The following is a 22,635-nucleotide window of genomic DNA, read 5'->3' as shown; positions in this document are numbered from 1 at the left end:
TAAACAGCTTCTCTTCTTTAGTTATCTATAAGTAAAGAAAAGAACAGGCCTCTATAGTAAAGTCATTGAGCAGAGAAGCATGAATGCACTCTGTGAATCTTCCAGCTGACATCTACCTTTCTGTATGACCCGCATAAACATCAGGCAAGAGCATCAATTTCAGACTCATCTTAGAAGTAGGAGCATTTTAGTTCTCCCAGCAATTTTTCACATTATGTAAAATCAGGCTGCTCTTTAGACATCTCTCAGTCCAGAGCTTTTGATCTCTTTGACATTGTAATTACAATTCTATTAAAACTGTTGAATGTGTACCTTCACTACATACCGCAATGCAATAAAAACCATTCACCAATATTTTAATTAAACAAAGGAGCAGTAATATATCTACAGTATAAGAGTAAAACAACAAGGTCTGAATATTGAATATGCAATAAACAACTGAGAGTGAGACTTGAGCAGACTTTAATGAAGGTGATTAAAAAGCTCAAACGATGTGAAAAACATTACTTGAGAGTTACTTTGTACCTAAATGTGCATACTGTTAAGTTTAGACTTTTCAAATTCATTTTCTGGAAGGTTACAGGATATCATTTCGATCAATTTTCTTAATTAAAAGTCTATTATTGATGCTCATCAAAGACTGTTTGGTTGTTAGCTTCTCTGACAAGGCTACCAAGTTGAAAGGGGGTGATGAGGAGTGGAAAATTAAAATGAGCAGATAATCAAAACCAAACATCAATCCTATGTTTCATCTGTAGATAAATCAGAACACAAGAATTGTGACACCAATCATGCAACTTTGAGGACTGCAACCATCGTCGAGTCATGATGGCGGTGACACAAACCAGAATGGAAAAAACAAAATGGCGACGAAAATATAGCAAAATAATTTCTAATAACTGAAAAACTCTGTTATGGAAATGTAAAATTCATATTCAGGATCTCAGAAAACCTATAAAGGGGAATAACCAGTAAGGAAAATGCTTAAACAAGAGTACAAAAAATGACCAATATACATAATCGTAACATTTGTGGGGTGGCACGGTGGTGCAGTGGTAGCGCGTCTGCCTCTCAGTAAAGGGATTGGGTTCGCTTCCCGGGTCCTCCCTGCGTGGAGTTTGCATGTTAATAATAATAATAATAATTCATTACATTTATTTATCTCCCCATGTCTGCGTGGGTTTCCTCTGGGTGCTCCGGATACCTCTCACAGTCTGAAGACATGCAGGTTAGGTGCATTGGTGATCCTAAATTGTCTCTGATGTGTGCTTGGTGTGTGCCCTGTGGTGGGCTGGCGCCCTGCCCAGGGTTTGTTCCTCCCTTGTGCCCTGTGTTGGCTGGGATTGGCTCTAGCAGACCACCATGACCCTGTGTTAGGATATAGCAGGTTGGATAATGGATGGATCGAAATATTTGTGTTAATTTTAGTTCACTTTTTCTCTTAAACAGGTTCATCAAGAGCTTTCTGTTTTATCTTTCTTCTGACAATTAACAGAAAGATGAAAATAACATAAGACCCAAAAGCTAATTTGGTTTTATCTGTGTTTGTCCATCACAAATTATTTTCAAAAACATAGAATAAAATAAGAGGGAAATACTGACAGCATAAGACGCAGTACAGCAATCTGCTCAGATGCTCTGTAACATTAAAATGATATTCTCATGAATGAAGAATATGTAATATTAAAAATATTCGATGTGGCAGAGTGAGACCACTAACAAGCAAAGCTAAGAAATAGATTGGCTATGGATTTAGAAACTGCTGGAGTGAAAACCTACAGCCAGAGTGTACCTCACAGAACTGAATTCAAGTGCTTATTGCATAAGTACAGAGCTTCCTACACCCCTTAAAGGTTGTGGCGGACGGCTGGGACACTTTACCAACCAGGATGCCTCGATGATAGAATGACCAGGAAAGAGACAATACCACCCCCAGGGCAAGAGAGGGCAGCCTCATGGATTGCATCGGGGCACCTGGACCCCTCAAAAACCGAGGGGGCGCCTGGACAGTTTCAGATCCTTGGACTGCAGTACTTCTGCCACACCTGGAAGTGCAGTCAGCAGAGGATCAGGTGCACCCAAAGCACTTCCAGGTGCCCATGCAGCACTTCCGCCACACCAGGAAGTGCTGCCGGATGATCGTCAGAGAACACCTGGAGTGCTTCCGGGTGCAGTATAAAGGAGGCCGCCTCACTCCATTCAAGGAGCCAGAGTCGGGAGGCTTGCAGGAAAGGAGTGGAGGCAGCAAGAGAAAGAGAAGGGACTGAGCTTTATCGTGGAGAATTTGTAGTTGTTGGTGTGCTGTATGTACTGTAGAGGCAATGGTAAAGTAAAGGTGTGTTGCTTTTGGACTTATGTCTCCATGTCTGTCTGTGTCGGGTTAGGGGGCTTCATGACCCCTGACCTTCCACAAGATCAATTAATCACTCAATCTCTACTTTATATATTTACAACATGCACCATTACAAGCACTTTAGAAAACAAAGGCCAAGCTTTTCAGTTCAATAAAAAACAAACTGCAATTACAACTAGAACATACTGTAAATGCAACATTAAAAACATCAGGAAATAAACTTGGCAATCAAATTTTAACAGTGTTAAAAGTGCTCATAAGGTACATCACATGACATGCTGACACTATTTGACATTCAGTCACAGAATTGTTCTACATTTTATTAAAAATAAGAACAGACGACAGAGATACAAAAAAAAAATCTGCTAATATCATGTTTCCATTCTCTACCCTCATCTTTACTGCATATTTGCATAAATTGAAAAATTGGTCATGGGCCTCATTATGACCTTTTGCTCTTGACACAACAGTAGAGCCCACAGCCATGGAAGAATATAAAATAACCAAGAAAAACCGACAAAAGAACCCAGTTCTGATTTCAAAGTGTTAAAATGTGTGTAATGTGTTATAACATAACATTCTCAAACTCTCTTAATCCAATTCAGAATTGTGGGGGCCATGCTGTCTGACACCCTGCCTAAATTCTTTACTGAGTTACTAACAAAGCTGCCAGTTGATATAGTATATGCAGTAGGGTTTAAACAATGCCAGCACAAAAAAAACCCCAAAAAAACAACGTCCCTTTACAATTATTACAATGGTACGAATATTAATCACAAAACTGGCTGGTAGCATTATCAACATGTTGGGTGTCAGGAAAAAGTCCCAGATTCACACATAGTTAATATGCCAACAGCAGAGAGCACCAAAATTCTTAATTCTGGATTAAAAAAAATTGCCAGAGTTTGAAGAGGAGATTTGAAATAGCTGTCGTCAAGTAGCAGATCATAACGTCTAAGCCAGACAAGTAAGGTTTTGGAAAGTCTCCACAAACACATTTCAAATAAGCATCAACGTGGACTGCTGCTCAAGTTTTGGGAAACCTTACTTGCCAAATGTCAGAAAGGTTCTTATGCATAAAATATATAAAATGCTAATGTCACACTACTGTCTGATGAAGCTTTGAGGTACTGCACCTCAGAGTGCAGAGCCAGGGATCAAGTGTTCACCACATACAGTACATTAAGCTCAGGGCAGCACATGAACACCCCATTATCTCCTTGTGTTTCATGGTGGGCAATCGCACACCCCCGTGCACCTCACAAGCACACTTCCTTCCATTTTTACAACTACAGCTTTTAACACGAACAAAATTGCAACCATATGAAAGCACAGTTAAAAAAAAAAAGTATGAAAGTATGTCGGTTAACTTTTAATTGAATAATGTTCAAAACAAAACTTTAAAGACCTTGGGCAACTTAGTTTTCAAAACAGCTATAAAATACAACAGTAACTGTAGCTAAGAGATGTGCGTTTTTTTCAGTTAGTTGATTAAAAATCTGTGTTATCAGTAAAGTTATCCTTTGAAAGAAGGAGTTAAGAATATACTGCAAGAGTAAGTCCGGGAACTCCAGGCTAGGTGCTAAAATGTAAATGATAGCCAAAAAACATTCTAAATACTTCAAACAGAACCAAAGAATACTGTACACTATAAGCTGTTTTCCAAATCTGATTAATAAAAAAAGAGAAAAAAAAAAAACATACACCCATCCATTATCCAACCCGCTATATCCTAACTACAGGGTCACGGGGAAAAATAAAACAGCAAAAGTATTTAAAAAAGTGTTAGCTGAAGATTCTACAGTTGAATAGGGAACTCAAATCAAAACAGCGATCAACACACATCCTGAAATATGCAGTCACGATACTGGGCTCTAACATTTTGTTAATTTCTGCAAAAACAGACAGAAAAAGAAAAGATATCCATCTGTTTCCTAGTTCTGAAAATGGAAATGTAAAGACAAATTCCAAGAATAAGAGGTTAATATGGCCAGAATGGTTTTGTAGTCAACAATTGAAGAGAGGAAAGAACATTTTGTACTTCTAACCAGAAAAATTGACATTTTTTGATCACCAACCAGAAACTATGAAGCATTTCCATTTTTAAAATTTATTTTTTGCATAATTGTTAATGCGTATAAAATTATTGGTTGTATAATTTGGTTATCTTACTATTATTATTATTACCCATCACATTTTCTGGGAGGATTTCATACTGGATCTGGCGACTTCCTTTGCTCCAAAAACATATGCTTACTGCTAGAAACATGCAGGGAAGTGTTTAGGGGACGCTGATGCCACTTGGAATTTGCCTTTATAACACAATCTCCAAAACAACTTCGACACACGCTTCATAACGATTAACTTTGGAAACCTTCCTTAAAGTTTCAGTTTAGGTATGAAGAAAGAGATGGATGAGCTTTTCTTCCAGTCTTGGTATAGGCTGGCTTGACCTTTAGCAGAGAACAGATACTAGCTTCTTGCTAGAGAAATCAAACAGCATGTTTGATGGGCTAAGAGAACACAGAAAACATTAGCTTGTTGACATGAGCAGTGAAGTGAACGCAGTGCAAACCATTTATTTGCCTGTGTGTGCTAAAAGGGAAAAGAATCAGACTTGTGGACACTTAAAAAATTTCACAGGCAATCACTAAAATAACACTCCAGCTTACAAATCAGCAAACATTTCAAAGCCAGATACTTTACACAGAGTAAAGGTAGAGCTGAAGTAAGCTTTTCTGCATGGCTATTTCTTTATTAAGGGCACAAAAAGAGAACATTTGTACATGTTTTCATGTCCGATGCTATTAGATAGAAAACTTAAACTTAAAAAGTGATATGATGTTTTTTACTTAATTTGACAATGTAACATTGTTCTTGGAGGACACAGCCTTAAAACTAGTATTGAATTTCTGTCTTTTTTTTTATTAATAATCGCGTGTTTTAAATTAACAGTTTGTTCTTCATTTATTCATTTTCAAAACCGCTTAGATTAAGCATCAGCTGGTGTGAAGGTAACATGATAGTGCCTTAAACGATAATGAAAAAAAGCAAAAAGAGACAGAGAAATGTGCTTTATCACTTACGGCTTCCTTACATTCAAAAGAACACTTTCTGATTCATCACTTTCACTTGCTCTGTTTTGGATTCCGTTTTTCTGGGCCGAATATTTAAACAGGTATTGTAAACGCGTACATACAGTATTTGATTGTTTGGTACTTTCTTCTGGATTTTTTTCATTTCTGTAACTTTTAACAACACTAATATGCACGTGCATTCAGCGTTTTAAAGGGCTTCGGTAGATTTATTGTTTGCGACTTAATGATTGAAAAATGAAACTCTTGAGTAACTACAAGTGTAAAAGATAGGAACGTCATTCGTATCTTTGGGATAATCATTAGACCGTTTACAAGTTTACGTTAGCATAATTTCAGAATACAATTTAAAAGTATTAATCGCATGAAATGATATTTGTTAAACTAATTTATATCTTTAAGTACCTGCGGAAATATACAATTTGCATGATACAGAATCAACCTATCCATCCATCCCTCTATTTTCGAGCCCATTTAATCCTGCTAAAGACCGTGGTGGACTACCAAGACAAATCGTGCAAGCGGAAAGAACGTGACGGGCTGTTCATTGCACTATATGACACAATTCTAAAGCTCCGTTCGTCCATTACTCTAGTGATTCAATTTATCATTAGCGATGCCTTATCAGATATCATCAGTTTCACACAGACTGGCGAAAAGCATCTTCATTCACATATCAAATTCAGAAGGTTTGTCGTCGATTTAAAGCGCATTGCCAACGCTCATGCGCATTAACACACAAGAATTCGTCGCGGTTTTGTGCATACTGCATGCAATTCCTTCATTTTTTTAATACATGAAAATGTATTTTGTAAATTATATAAATTTGTGTTTGTTCTTTTAGTAGTGTAAAACAAATATAGCTAATATCATCACTGAAAGACATATTCAGCACGTTTATGCGCAGAGTTTATTATTCATCCATTCACCCTGAAATCCGAATAGTTAAAACTTAGAGGTGCAGATCCAAGGTATTTTGGTATTATTATTATTATTATTATTATTATTAAATCCAATGAAGTTGTGGGCGTTGTTGTTGTATCAGTAGTAGTAGTCTGAATGTCAACGATTGACCCTATAATCTCTAAAATGGCATACTTATATTGTTTTATTAATTACAGTACAACTTTTGTTGTTAACTTTATATAATATATCAAAACAAAGCCACTGACCCAAGATTCCACTTTAATCAAAGCTTTACTTCGGTATAATTCTGACTCACTTCTGGCTACCTGTCAGCTACTGCAATAATCGATCCCTTGCACGTTCACTATTGGTGTGCACCATGTATGTTCTCCCGGTGTTTCAATGGGCTTTATCACCAGGTACTCAGGTTTCATCCAACCTACACATGTCACATTACCTAGCCGAACCGATCCAGTCCAGAACCTAGGAATGTGCTCGTGTTTGAGAGTGTGCATGTCTTCAGGCTTCCAGCTTTACATACAGCACTTCAGGGATAGTCTAGTCATCTCTTACACCTGTAATGAAAAAAGCCCGTTACAAAAAATAGTTGGATAGCTGTACAGGTGACTTTCCCGTTTGTTTTTTAAAAATTACCATTAATGCGTCAGACATATCTAGAGCCCTGAAGCCGTAGACTCGGCAGAGCAGTAAGTAGCGTGCTGACAGATCGCTGCATCGCGTACCTCCACAGAGAAACTCATTTGAATGCAATCGCGCAGCGAGAAGCCCCTGTGATGTGGAGCATAAATTGAATCAGTGGGATTAAGCAGGTGCACCTTCTACTTGTCATAAATACCAATCCAAAATTCATTAAACCATCAACTCTAAATCATCGAAATTTAAACCATTTAAATTGTCATATTCGTTATTATTAGTCTTGTATTAATTTTTATTGTATCAGTAAGGTGAGTACTGAATGGGTTCAATTAAGTAACCGTGCTCACTTGTTTTTACAAATTTTAAGCCGTTTATAATGATATCGATTCGGTCACAAAGTTTATTCAAAGAGTTAAGGACAGTCTCTGTTAGTCATAAAGCTCGTATTCTGGTGAAATCTGAACATTTTCAAATTACTGAATGTGGCAAAGCAAATGGAATCAAAGCGAAAATACATGCACAGTTAATAAAATACAATAAAAACATGAATGCAATATATATTTTTATATAAACTTGAAAAGCAATCATAGGCTTTATTGCTGCTAGAAAAAAATATGTTAATGAAAAGCTACAAGGTAAAGGTCAAATACGCTGGTCCAAAAGTGTAAGCATTATAGTAAATGTACAGACGTATTCTTCTCACACGATGTCTTGATAAAGAAAAATCATTGAGTGACGTATTTCTATAAATCCTCTTGAAGAATAGAAATTAATGCTAATATGATTGCGTTTGTTTCATTTAATTAACTTTGGGGTTTTTTTGTAAGAAGATATGTGTCTGTATAAATGCGCTTGTTTTTCCTTAACTGCAGATAGCTAGCTAGGCCACTGCTATGTTTCGATCGAGAGTTGGAGTGATACCAGTACGCATTTGGTGTGCTTTGTTCCAGATGGCTCCAGTTTATTACAGATAATGACTTTGACCCACTTGTCTGATAGGCGAAGCTAATAAATACACTTGGAGTTTGCTGACACATTTTGGACCAGTCTGCTAGTATTCATTTATTTAGTTATAAATGAGATTTATTAATGAATACGAACAATACAAAATTAGAAAATGTAACTGAGCTTGCAAAATCCATCAATAACAGAAAAAAATGAGTACAGACAACAGATCAGGCTTATGATAAATCAGCATAACCAACAGTGTATCTATCTCTCTATAGAAATATATACATATGTATTATAAGCTGTTGTGTAACTCATGAAACTATATTACGGGGCATTTTTATTGTGGTTTAAGGCATATTGACTATACGTTGAAGTGAAACACAGTAAATATGTAATAGAGTAATACACGATCGTTGACAAATATCATAACCAGTAAGTCCTCATGAAGATAACATTTTCCCACAGAAAAACTTGACTGCAGCTTTCCGTTGCTTTTAACAAATACTCGAGAAAATGCATAAGAAAATTAAGTATCACTTTCAAATTTCAATTTACTGACCTTTACATCTTAAGATTGCTATACTAAAACATACACTAACTTTAAAAAGTCATTACTAAAAATTACTTGTCAGCTAGGTGGAGTTTTATTATACTTATTTTGCTTTCTTCGGTTGCAACATGGGATACTTGCTGCCTCCGTTATGTTTTGCCGTGTTTGAATAATATGATCGTTAATATGATCGGTATCCAGTTGAATGGAATAAAATGCACTGTTGATGTGTGTAACATTTAATTTACTCGTATCATTTGTTTACATGCTACTAACGCGATCACAGACTAACGTCTATTTAAAGTCCTATTTCAGTCACTTGGCTTAATAGATGAGAATGTATTTATGATTAAAAGGCAAAAAGATATGCATTACATTATAAGATTATAATAATTGCTGGTCACACAGTTTTTCGCGATGTTAATATTGCTGAATAAATTAACACTTGTATAAAAGCACAAGGGGCCGTTTCCACATCTGTGTAATCAAAACGGTTGTGTTCGTAAGTTTTAATTTGCTACTGTATTTTAAACAGTGTTCCTCTGAGACTTTCTCCGATTAACCCTAGAAAGAAGCTTTCTTTGAATCCCTACAATTGACTTTTTTAACCTAATCAAAAGTTTAACGCAGGTAGCTCTCAGAAGTTGGACGTTTAGACGTTCATTATTTCTAGTAATTTTAATATGGCTGATGGTCACAGTTTTTCATTTGAAAAAGGACTAATAATGCGGTGGAGAACAATAAAAGGAGAAAACTGTTTTCTTCTTTTATTAGTTCAGCCTCTTTGTTTAATAAACACCTCCACTACTCCTAAATTAAAGAAAATATGTACTCTTAACGCTTAATTTTGAAGGTCTTCTAGGTTAACCATCTGAGTAAACTGTAACACTAAACTGACCCCTCCCGCCGAAGGTTCAACCAATCAGAAATGACTTCTTCCTCGCCCTCAGTTCAGACAGCTATTTAGCATCTGAAACACTGCAAAACTTTCCAAAAATTGAAGAAAAAAAAACTTCCTGTAAGGAGAGTGTTCTGCCAAAGTACACATATAATGTGAAAGGGACTAATCTCAATTTTAAAGATCAGTGTATGTCGATTTGAAAGGCACGGATATATCATACTGTTGGATTTAAGGGGCGATTTTTTTCCCCACTTCTTTTAAGGAGCCATGGAAGATAGCTCAAGTTCTCCAGTTTCCCCTGTGGACAGCTTAGTAACCAGCGAGGAGGAGCTGGACAGGCAACATAAAAGATTTGGAAGGAAAAGGAGATACAGCAAAAAGTCTAGTGAAGACGGTAGCCCCGGTCCCGGAAAGCGGGGTAAAAAGTCGAGTCCCAGCGCCCAGTCGTACGAGGAGCTGCAGAATCAAAGAGTCCTGGCAAACGTCAGAGAGAGGCAAAGGACTCAATCCCTCAACGAAGCGTTCGCCTCTCTCAGGAAAATAATTCCCACACTGCCTTCGGATAAACTGAGTAAGATCCAGACGCTCAAACTGGCTGCGCGGTACATCGATTTCCTTTATCAGGTCCTTCAGAGTGACGAGATGGACAACAAGATGTCCAGCTGTAGCTACGTAGCGCACGAGCGTCTGAGCTACGCGTTCTCAGTTTGGCGGATGGAGGGCGCATGGTCAATGTCCACATCCCACTAGTGACGGAGCAGCGGGCCTTGCCGACGGGTAGGTGTTGCCGAACTGTCAGCTCAAGTAAGTCGTCCAAGTAACGGTGCTGTGTTTGAAGGAAGGGTCAAGGCAGCATCTGCAGTATGTGGTTCAACGTGCAGAATGACTCCCATTGTTATTAGAGGTTTGCGGAAACATGCATTTTTTTCAAAGCAAGCAATATTGAAGCTTTTATTTCATACAGCAGTCTATTGATTCGGTTAGGTGCAAAATCTCTTAACAATAAAGAAATTCACGAAAACAAACGCCACATCTGAGATTTCTAGGTTTGATGCCAGACCAGTTATTTTGCGGGTTTGTTGAGAAGCAGGACCCCAGAGTGCAATTACTCCTTTGATTTGTTTGTGTGGCTGTGAAGGGGTCAAGGAGCGCACATGAAAAAAAAGGCAAAGTTAAAGGCGTGATCTGCAAACAGGAACAAAAATGACGAGATCAATGCAAGGTGTCTATGCAGTTTGCAAAATGTATGTAGGCCTTACATCCTACAACTTTTTCCATTTTTTAATATAAATGCCAGATTATCGAACGTACCAGTATAACAGTTTTCTTTTCCACGCTGAGACACGCATTGCAGTTGTGCTTAACTAAAAGTGTCATCACTGTTATTGCAGTGATTTACCAATATATTTTTGCAACTTGATTGAATTGAATGTAGAGTATTTCATCCCAAAACACTCATTTCTTAAACAGCTCGTGTTGTCATTGACGGCTGCCTAATGTTCAGCGAGGGAGTAGTACTGCGGGTCATCAGGCATTAAGTCACAGGGTGTGTGTCGCTGACTCTCCTACAACATTACGGAGGAATACTGAGCTTTTTTCATCAAAACAAACATTAAACGTTAATCGTACGCCCTTTTCCTTTATTTTAACCAGACTGTACTTAAATACTGAATATGGCATACATTGCAATACGAAGTGCCACGTTATTGAGCAGCATATGGTCTGACCGCCGTTTGTGAATAGAAAACTCACAGAAGAGCTTCATGGAAAATGTACCGCATTCTGTACTCAAAGGTGTGTTAAAAAACGGAAGCCTATTTTTAAAATCTTAGATCTCTATTTATTTACTGATTGATTTAAACTTGTTTTTTTATTTTAAGTATGTATACTGTCATCAATAGCACTAGTTTACTCGTATATTTGGTTCGTTTAATATTCCCTGAAGAAGTGCTTACTTGTAATTTTCAGTTGTTGTGTTTATGATATTTCTAAGCATTACCCACAATGTCGACTGTCATTTTAAGACATTCTCAAATGTCATTCATTGGGAGACACAACGACAAAATAAAAACAAACCCCGTCAGAGATAGCATATCTGCAGCAAAAGCTTTACAGTAGTATTCCCTTAAAAATATCTTTTACCCACAGTGTTCATGATTCATCTGAAAATGTGCATCATTTCTGAATCAAGTAAGTGATGACCTCGCGAACATATACTGTGCATAACAGCGGAGAAACGTTACAATGTGTAAATGTGCACACTGCGAATTTGTATAGCATTTTAACCACAGCACTTAAAAAAAATGAGTATTTTACAAAAAAAATGTGACCTAGTGGCTAAAGGGTCTAAAGCGTTGGGTTGTAAGCCAGAGTTAGCAGTACACACCCCATCATTGGCTGCGTTTGTGACCTTGAGGACGTCACTTAACACCTCATTTCACTAGAAATTAAATTATTGGTTTATGTGAAGCTTTAAATCATAAATCATTCAGGATTTTGGTCAGTCTAGTAAATGTGCTGTGTAACAACACTGATAAAACACAACAGTGTAAATATTGGACATATCCTCATTATTTGAATGACATATTGTTTCTATACAGCAAATGCCTGTTGCACACAACCTTACGTTAAAGTGAAGAATTATACCCCCAACACAGTAGAACAACCCGAAGCAGGTCAGTATACTCTGGGTCTCATGATGCTATCATTTTACTATTCAAATATTTGAATACTTTTATTTAATATATATACTTTTTTGACAGACATTGTTAAACAAATAAAGCATGACATTTTAAATCAAAAATGGTGTCCGCCGTGGGTTGGTGTACTTGTTCTATGAGATAACTATAATCAACTTAAAGCACCTTATAAGTGATAAGTGCAATCTGGAGTGCATATTATTAAGATTACTGATACTAAGCATTTGAGGGGGAAATCAATTATGTCGTATCTTTATGTAAATAAGAAATATGTATATGCCAATATATTTTCAATATATGAAGGAATTTTCAGATCAGTTGTTTAAATCATAATAATAAATATAGGTTTGTCATTTTACTCTTGGTGATATATCGTTTCATTGAAAGTAGCAAAAATAGAAGAAATAAGGGATCACTGCATAAGTTCCTCTTATGCATATAACGTCAGGCATGTAAACCGTTGATCCAGCTCTCCTTAGTAGGGTCGCGAGCCAATGTGGGCAGCAGCCGGCGCAAGTCTGCTCATTTTACTTGACACACACATTACAGTCAGTAGTTAATGTAGCATGCAGTTGTTTAGGATGTAAGCTGAAACAGGACTACCTGAGGCAGTCCTCCGAAGAACGTAGAAAAGCAGCTGAACCCAAGTCCCTGAAGCTGTGAGCCAAAAGGGAGGAAAAGAGTGAGATGCGTCGTGTACATTTATGTTGACAATTTTCAGTTAAACATATTTTTGGCGGGGCATAACCCACTGTTACCTCGTGATGAATAACACTCAGTCACTTAAATTGTCTTGTGATCTGATGTAATAAAATAAAAAAAAACGATCTAATCAACATGAGAGCGTAAAAGTAGTGGTCATGGACCTTTCAAGATGCTAAACAAAAAATCGCTATGGAGCTTTTCCTATGTAGTATTTTCAAACAAGCTTCGCGAATGCTTCAGGAACTTTACAGTTTCTATTGCTTAAAATTACAGTCTTCTAGATTCTGACATCTGGAGTTTACATTTTTTGATTCTTAAAATGATTTTTTTTCAAAACTATCAAAATTGCAATTGTAAATGTAGAACAACTATCCACTAAGAAAAATACGAAAGGGAAAAAAAGAAAAAAAACCAACCCCGCTGCCTTAGATTTGGAATGTGTATGGGAGGAGGATGCACGTGAAACGACGAATGTGAAAAATTCAAGATCCCAAGTGGATTCTGACACGTGGACTGAAAAACGATTTACTTTGCCTGCGGAGAGCATGTGGCCATAATCCGTGAACATGTTTCAAAACGCTTATACTGGGGATTGTAAAAAAAAAAAATAATAATAGTAATAATCAGGAGTTAAATATGAAAATAAAAACTCACGCATTCAGTATATCTAGTCGAAATTTATAGTATTTTACGAAAAGAAAATTAAATCACATCACACAGTTCTACTCACCGGTACCGACAGAAAGCAGGAGAATATTAATAAAGGATTTAGAACAGCCATATTTTAATACACTGAAATTAATATTACATCACATTAATATCTTTAACAGTGATTATTAGAACTGAACTAAAAAACTGAAGCATCATATGATATAAGATGAAACCGGATAACAGCTTATGTTTAAGACATACAGATACTTACAGAACATAAACTGCAGGGGCCCTTAAATAACATCAGTTCACTTGTTAATACACAATATAATATCCAGTAAGAAATGGTGTTTAAGGACTTTGTAAATTACGTCTTATCTGATTTTTACTTTGAAGAAATTATTCATTTTTTCTGTCTTTGGTTCTTATCACGCACAGCGGTTTGTTTTAAGTAAGTACAGATGAGAGGATCACACAGTATTCTGAGCTGATTGTAAACGAACTGTCCCTTATGGATAATTAGGATTTATATGTGAATGAGAGACTATGAACTTTACCGCAGAAATTAAATTGTTTGCGATTGGGCAAAAAAGTTTAAATCACCCTTTGACTGCTGAGATGCTAAACCCCAAATCCCAAGAGGACCTCATAAATCATCCAGAATTGATGTCATTAGAAACTGAGCTTTTTTTTAAAGTTTCCATTATCCTTCAGAGCTTTATATAACTGCAATTATTTAGAAATAAATAAACTTGGTTATTCTGTTTAACCCCAGATTGTCATGTTCTCTTTCAAAGTGGCACGGGTAAATTTAGACACTTGTGAGTTTCTTAGAGTATATTTTCTCTACTCAGTGACGCTGATTCCTTTTTTTTTTACTTTTACTTCTGATATTTTATCGATATAGTACGTTGGTAACAAAATTATTTCATAATAATATTCTTAACTTCAATGTGTTTTAGTATGAATTTTCATTTCTATTTCACAAAGAGCAGGTGCTGCAGTTCTCGGACTTCAATTTAATTTAATTCAGTTGTTCATGCTGGGACATCATATCATGACGCACAATTTAATGTTATTCATACATTATGTGCATTTTATCAAATTGAAAAAAAATGTTACATTTCTGTAAGTCTGTAAAAAAGAAAAACTGTGATGCAGAGGCTGCACTGGCTGCTTCGTCCAATTCGTTTTAGCAAAAAGTTGTCCTGTTCTGTAACACTATATCAGTTTTATGACTCTTGTTGAGTTCTTTAACAGCATGCTTGAACTGGAAGTCTCAGAAAACCTAAGGCTGTTCTTTAGCAAAAATTCTGGCAGATGTGTATATTCCGCAGTAGGTGAACCAGCTGCCCGCTGCCGACGTCACTGCGCGCAGATTATCCGTAGAACTGTTTTAATTATAGAACAGCCTTGCGGTAGAAGACAGCAAACCGTTTATGAGGGGAAGACTCTGTTTAACTTTTCTGAGTTTCAAACGCGACAAAACGATCTATAAATTAAAGGTTGCAGCCTTACAGGCCCAAAATAATATGTTAGTATATCCGGTTTGTTTATCTATGCGTCTTAAAACATTAACTTGAACCAAATGAAAGAGCTAATTGATCTCATATACTGTATATTACGTATACAGTATATACAGTGTACATATATTATATATATATATATATATATATATATATATATATATATATATATATATATATATATATATATATATAGAAAGAAAGAAAGAAAGAAAGAAAGAAAGAAAGAAAGAAAGAAAGAAAGAAAGAAAGAAAGCGTGCCGACCATGCGGATTAGTACTTATTATTTTCTGGCGTGCATGCCCAGTTATCTTTACTTTGTTCCTCCCCTGTTTTAAGCAGCACAGCAGGTACGGCAGCGAGTTAATTTTACGACGCAGAAGTGCTCTTATCACTAGATCGGTTACTGATAATACACCTTTAAACCTACTGGTGTTTTGCTATGGGTACCACGCTATCGCCCATTTAGTGGACTAATAACAAACCAATTAGGTGCCTCTTATTTGTTTCTTTATCTGATTAGTTGATTTATATTTATAGCACTTTTCCAAGTACTATAGGAAAACAGATGGTAAAGAAATTTTACTTCTGTGGTTGAACACTGATTTTCAAAATGCTCCCTTTACCAAACAAAAGCACAATAACTCATTCACATATAAAGGAACAATAACAATGATTTTAAACAAAAATACTAAAGACAAAAACTGAGTAAATTATGCCATGGTAGTTAGAGAAAAGCCAAGCAAAATGACACCTTTTATTGGCTAACTAGAAAGATTACAATATGCAAGCTTTCGAGGCAACTCAGGCCCCTTCTTCAGGCAAGATGTAATCATGGTATGGTAGTTAATGGTAGTTAAATACTTTAAAATAACAATACATCTTGCAAAACTATAAACCCTAAGACAGTAATAGAATTTTTAAAAAGGCATTTGACAATGATTCATTCTTAAATAACTTTATTTTTTCTATAAACTGACAATACTTTAAGTTTTATTATTGAAGGTCATGATTTTTATTCATTTTGTTTCATTTCTACCTCAATCAACTCTTACCATTCCAAACTGCAATTCACTTCACAGTGTGTAAAACCATCACCTATTTTGAAAGAATAACACTTCTTTCAGTTATATTCTTTGTAAAAGTTAATAATTTGCAGTATTTATTCATAGACTGGTGAATTTTCCTTCATCTGTTCACATTCTATTTAGTAACAGTAAGTGGTAATTAATAATTAGAAAAATATTGTCATTTTTCATTGATAGTGTATGTCTGAAAAATTGCCAAAACAGTTCTTTCTTTCCAATTGCAATTCATATGTTTTATTACTTTGCAATTAAAAATCTTACAAAAATCTATAGAGTTTGAAAAAGTCGTAAGACACTGATCAACTCTTAATTCATTTGAGTTTTTTTCTGTAAAGTGACCAGTTAATCCATGGTGCTAATTTGCAGACTACTACTTCTGAGGCACGACACAGTACCGTAAGTCTTTCTCTCTCGGTTTAGCACACTTGCCAGTCTTGAATTTGCTCAAGAGTACACATTTGGCTACAGTGGATACTGCATCCATTGAAAGTGCTACTTTAAGATGGTGAGTCATAAAGTAATAAATAGTCGTTCATTTACTATATTTTCTTACAAATTTTGTGTTTGAGGATGCACTGATCTATACCAGTAATGAAAGGCTATAAATAGCAAACCAACTGGAAAAGAGACACCAAACTGTCTGAATAAAACATTCTTTACTTATAATGTGTAAAAAAATTCCATTCTTCAGCAACAATTACTAGAAACATATATTTAGTTTACTTTATGATTCTGACAGGTTCATAGTTTGCCAGTATAATAAGTGGTGTATTGCTTATTATGTACTTGTTCAACAGTAATACTATTTGTAATTAACAGTAAAGTGTGTGTTTTGGAATGTAGAGAATTATTATTTATATTCTTACATTTCAATTGCATTATACATATGTAAATACATAATGTACATTTTTTTCAAACTGTTACAGAACTTTGAAAGGTAATTATTTCCACCGGAGGAACATGCCTTGTAAGGTATCCATTCAGCAGGCACCCTGTCACCTATCATGGCACCATTAGGTACAAGGAATCAATACTGAATGAGACATCAGCCCTTTGCAGAATACATGCACACACTTATACCAACAATACGTTCATTTAAAAAACACCTTTTTACAAATTGTATATTTATGGGACGTGAGCAAAAAGTGGAATATGCAGAGAAAACAGGGACATGCAGAATCCAATACACTATTTGGAAATCAAAACCAGGTTCCTGGGGCTATGAGGCAACAGCAGGACATAATAACTTCACTACTATGCTCATATTGAAAAGTGTCTTCTGTTTAGAATTTTTCAAAAAACATTTTCATAATATAGTCTTATGCTGAAATTTTCCGTCCTTCTTGAGCAAGGCCCTTAACCTCCAATTGCTTTGTCCTGGGTATGACGTTAGTCTGCATCCAGCGCTGCAAGTAGGACCTCCAACCTTCAGGGAAAAACCTGGGGGTTGGTGGCAAAATTGGCACTCCAGCCACCATAAAAAACCTCACACTGTTCCACTCCATCTGAATTAGTGTGGTGCTCAGGTGTCACCCGTCGCATGGCTGCACTTGGGTCCTAACCTGGGATCTTGACACGATATGTCATGTGGTGGGTGTGGCAACATGCTGTATCAGTGAGTCCTCCTAACCTCTCTCTCGCTCTTAAATCAGCAATAAATTATATAATTATTTAAGGATTACACCCAAATGGCACCCCTTCCACCTCTATCCTAAATTCTGTGCATACCAACAGGATCAATGCCATTGCAAGCTCATTCCACCTACAGAGCTAATTACAGGAGCCTCTGCATCACAGATCTGCAGTAATAATGGATTTAAACGGGGGAGCAGCAACATCCCAGTATTACACTGACTCAGTGACTGCTTTGTTCATTTGAAAGGCAGATAACTCCAGGTGAATCAAATTACAGAAAAGAGACAGCCAGTTCCTCAGAGAGAATACTTCAGGGGTCTTCCTTCCTTCAGGAAGCAAGGAGTAATTTAGCAGCTACTGTGCCCAAGCACATGAGCCTATGTTGATGCACAGAGACAGGGTGGCTGGAGAAGTAAAGGAGGAAAAGTAACTGACTGTTTTCAAGAAAGTGAGGAGGAAATGAAAATGCAGAGTATGACCATAAAATTGGTGAGAGCATCAAGGAGATCGAGATGACAGGGAGGATCAAGACAAAGGCCCACTAAGTATAATTTGCAAGGGGTTAGATAAAGGGTAGGTATAGTACATATTTAAATTGAATAAATGGATGATTGTGGAGTTTGCATGTTCTCCCCCTGTCTGCGTGGGTTTCCTCCGGGCGCTCCGGTTTCCTCCCACAGTCTAAAGACATGCAGGTTAGGTGGACTGGCGATTCTAAATTGGCCCTAGTGTGTGCTTGATGTGTGGGTGTGTTTGTGTGTGTCCTGCGGTGGGTTGGCACCCTGCCCGGGATTGGTTCCTGCCTTGTGCCCTGTGTTGGCTGGGATTGGCTCCGGCAGACCCCCGTGACCCTGTGTTCGGATTCAGCGGGTTGGATAATGGATGGATGGATGGATGGATGATTGCAATTCCTTGAGGAATTAGTAATATTTTTAAAGATGTTATCCCAGCACCAATGTAAAGATAAAGTGAAATAATACAACCATTGATAAATGAGTACTAGTTATATAATGGAGAACTTTGACACCAAGGAGGAGAGAGCAGAAACAAGCTAAGAGGAAAAAAATGAGTTTGCATGAGAGAACAGGGAATGGCTATAGGTAAAGAGAATGTAAAAAAGACCCCGTAGGCCCATAGAGCGTCATTGCAGATGAAAAATTAATTCCTAATTTAGAATTAACATTTTCCAATGATCTGAGAAAAGAAATACCAAGTATATCAGCCAGTGTGTACAGGACAAACTGCTCTGAGGCGAACAGAATGCTGGGACGGCCACCCATAAGTGAGTCGTGAGTGTTAAATATTAACAAGTGTGCATACCGTTAGGGTGTAGAACCTAACTGCCTTACAGTTCTTTGAGAACTCTGGATAGGGTTATAATGGCCAGTACGTGAAGTCTGCAGGTTTTAAGATCCAAGTGGGCACAAGCAATTGTATTTAGTTTATGTAGGGGAGAAACTGAAATCCTGATGGGAAACAAGGCTGAAGGGAGAAAAGAGCTTACCCAGTCCTATTTCTTTATACAGTGGTATTATATCCTATGCAGTTTAAAAGAAGAAACAGTCCATTAAAATGGCTAGTCAATGACAACAGTTTAGTTTTAGATGTCATCATGACATTTTAAATATGAAGCAGTGACTAAAGATTTTCTTGCATAAAAATAATTATAGTGTGTAGCTGAGACAGTCCAAGAAGTTTGAATTAAGGCTTCTTCTCAGTGAAAAAGAATATGCCTACATTTTGTGTTTTGTACTGCTCTCATTCTCTATATTGTATAAGGTTGACTCATAATTTTGTTAATCTGTATTGCACAAGGTAAGTCCTTCTGCATTTTGTAGAATGTGAGGCATACTATTAGTATTATCAAAACTAAAATATATGTCAGGTGATGTCTCCTTGAAACAATGTAATGAACCGTATACCTAAAAATGAGCATCTGCATGTTTAGTTAAGCTGGGTTATTCCTGTGATTACAGTGCAATAGTGGTGTGATATGTTAGGCGATTTCCTAAATTTTTAAGATGATGACTATTGTACATCATTGTTGGTGTTGTTTCTCTTTGTAACTAAAAAAGTGGTATTTCAATCACCAGGCCAGTTGCTTAGCCAAATCTAATATTACACATTTCGGGATCTTGGGTATTAGCAGCAGTTTGCCACAAACCACAGACCTGAAAAAGAACTTCAAAGCACTGTGAATGGGAGTGGTTCGCAGTCCAAGGTCTTCAAGGGACCCACATGGATTACAGAAACACTGAAACTCCTGTTCAATGCCTGAATACTGCTAACCACAGCAATTTTTCTTTAACCTTTTTGAAACCTTGGAGACCAATTTTCACCTAACAAGCAACACGCTGGTTTCTAAAATGCTCTGCCATTGCGTAATATTTATGGAATGGCAACGGTATGTAAGAAGCTGGAGTTTCCCATGACATTGGTCTGTTGATATAATATGATCCAGAAAAACCAAATAAAAAACAGCATCCTAGCTGCTACTGGGTTTTGACATATCCTCAGTTAGTCGCAGTATGCAAACAATTACTGAGCTAACTCATTAAGAAATACTGTGACAAAATGCAGAAATACAGCATGTAGTGAATTACTGTTGCCAATGCAGCCAGCACAGAAGCATACAGTGCCACTGAAGCTTGCATTAATTTTTAAAAGAAAATAACCTTAGACTGCTCATGGAAAATATCTTGCTTTCCTCCTTGACTGTCTGCTCTGTAAGAAAATGAAATTTATCTTTTGTAATCTCAACATTTCAGTAAATTACTAAAATAGTTTGTTTAGTTTTCCTTTGCTTACTTTACATTGCCATTTCCCTGTTGTATATTATCACTTTCAGGAGACTTCATACCTTAGCTAATATAAGGAAACAGTGCATATTTTATAGAACATATTTAAATAGTGAGCACGACCCCAAATCACTTTACAAATACAGACCTACAGTTCATCCCTAACAGTCCACCCATTCATTTTTGAACCTGTTTAATCCAAGGTCGATGAGTTATTGTAAGTGCTACTCTTTTTACACAAAAAGCACCCAAGTAGGTGAACTGGCTTGCATTTCTAGTTTGACTATGAAGTCATTTGTTGTATAAGTATGACTTGATTGTATGCAATGTTATTTTCTTAAAATAATCCATCCACCCATCCATTTTCCAACCCGCTGAATCCGAACACAGGGTCACGGGGGTCTGCTGGAGCCAATCCCAGCCAACACAGGGCACAAGGCAGGAACCAATCCCGGGCAGGGTGCCAACCCACCGCAGGACACACACAAACACACCCACACACCAAGCACACACTAGGGCCAATTTAGATAAAATGAATAAAAATTATAATAAAAATTTCCAAATTCATTGGTAGAGTCTAATGCTTTAGAAAAATAAACCCACAATGTATACCTCTATTTACACATTGCATTGTATTTCACTTTTTTGAATATTATTGTGTACTGTCTATTTGTAAATGTGTACAGTGCTCTGAGTGTATGAACTAGAGTGGCAGATTTTAATATTATGCACATATCAAATAGCACATATAAACCTGCTTTATCAGTTTTGGGGCATGGGGGGCCGGGGCCTGTACTGGCAGTTTTGGGTGCAAGTCCATTGCATGGCACATTGACTCAAATACCCAAATCAACTCACACAGAGCTATTTTAGAGTAATTAACCTAACACACACACACATACACCACTAGGAATAACTGGGGAAGAAGAACTTAAATATCTGATAAAAACTCACTTGGACTGCAGGGAGAACATGCAGACTGCACACTGTGAGTGACACTGCTAGGTTTGGAATACTATTACAACTTTTAACATAATTTTCTGATGGAGACTTGTCCTATTGTGTAATTTGTTTAATATTTAACTAAATAGTTAAAAAATAACTTTTATTACCTGGTTGTTTTTCAGACTGTTTCACTTCTATAACTAAAAAAATGAACATGGATTTATGGAGAACCTCAAAAACCTCAAAAGATTGTCTCAACTATAAAATGTGCCTCTGAGCTCTGAAAGAGCACTTATGAACTGCTTGAAGACTGCATTCATAAACTAAGGGAGGAAATCTCTGTATACTGTATACTGTATGTGACAAGCCATTAGTAAAAAAAGGAAACCTAACAACATTGACATCTCCTGCTCAAATTCCATTTCTTCACAAACAGGATGAAGTTCAAGTTAAATACTGGTATGAAAATTCAGGAAGAATTACTATGTTGAGTGTTGTTACTTTTTTCTGTTTGATTTGATTGTTTTGTTTTGTTAATGTAAGAGTAAAAATATATATATATTGTACATATCTTTCTTTGCTTTCTTATGGGACCAATGCAATCAATAAAGAAAAGCAAATTAGTTTCTCAAACTATGTTGCATGGATGCTTGAAATGTTCTGTTCATAGCCCATTGTTGCTATTGTTTTGTTTTTCACATTCATTGTAAATTTTGCTATTTTTTTATTTATTAAAATATTTTTACCAAAGTGTTTTTGGATTAACTTCCTTTTATATAAAATATAAAGTTAAAATTGCTTTCATTTGGGTGAAAGTACAAAGTAAACTAACATAATTGATGCTAAATGAACAACTGTACTGAAACCGATTCATTTTTCTGCTTATTCTTTACAGGGCACAAAGGTCAAACACATAGGTAGACAGCACTGGGAGGAATTTTAAATGAAAAAACATATTGTGAAAAAGAAGAAAAAAAAGCACTAAAAATTTTATATTCTACAGGCTATAGGTAGATATAAACAAGAGAGAAGTCAAAGACCATAAGAAAACAAGAAAATGTGCACATGTCGACATTCAACTCCATTTGAAGACTTGGTTGGTTGGTTTCAAAGTTGGGGAAATCATAGATTTTCTTGTTTGTTACATACTAGCCATCCCCCATGGCTCCACCCAC

The 22,635-nt window shown here is 36.5% G+C and overlaps 1 protein-coding gene across 2 annotated transcripts; it reads left to right on the top strand.

Moving 5' to 3' along the window:
- Window positions 1-9,490: 9,490 nt before the first annotated feature.
- twist2 lies at window positions 9,491-22,210 on the top strand. 2 transcript variants are annotated; one of them, XR_003717076.2, is made up of 2 exons: window positions 9,491-10,217; window positions 21,643-22,210. XR_003717076.2 is itself a non-coding variant. In XM_028808344.2 (2 exons), exon 1 carries the CDS (start codon window positions 9,681-9,683, stop codon window positions 10,161-10,163), a length of 483 nt encoding a protein of 160 aa, XP_028664177.1. In that variant the 5' UTR covers window positions 9,491-9,680; the 3' UTR covers window positions 10,164-10,190; window positions 21,643-22,210. The 2 variants fall into 2 exon arrangements, 1 of the variants encoding a protein (XP_028664177.1); XM_028808344.2 differs by having other exon boundaries at window positions 9,491-10,190.
- Window positions 22,211-22,635: the final 425 nt, after the last annotated feature.

This window comes from Erpetoichthys calabaricus, chromosome 8 (genome assembly GCF_900747795.2).
Source record: "Erpetoichthys calabaricus chromosome 8, fErpCal1.3, whole genome shotgun sequence".
NCBI lineage: Eukaryota > Metazoa > Chordata > Cladistia > Polypteriformes > Polypteridae > Erpetoichthys > Erpetoichthys calabaricus.
The sequence above is the reverse complement of the archived record's forward strand: the minus strand, read 5'-3'. Positions and strand labels throughout refer to the sequence as shown.

Excerpts from the sequence above, each read along its gene's own strand:
- twist2 (XM_028808344.2), top strand. The coding sequence starts at position 9,681 with ATGGAAGATAGCTCAAGTTCTCCAGTTTCCCCTGTGGACAGCTTAGTA.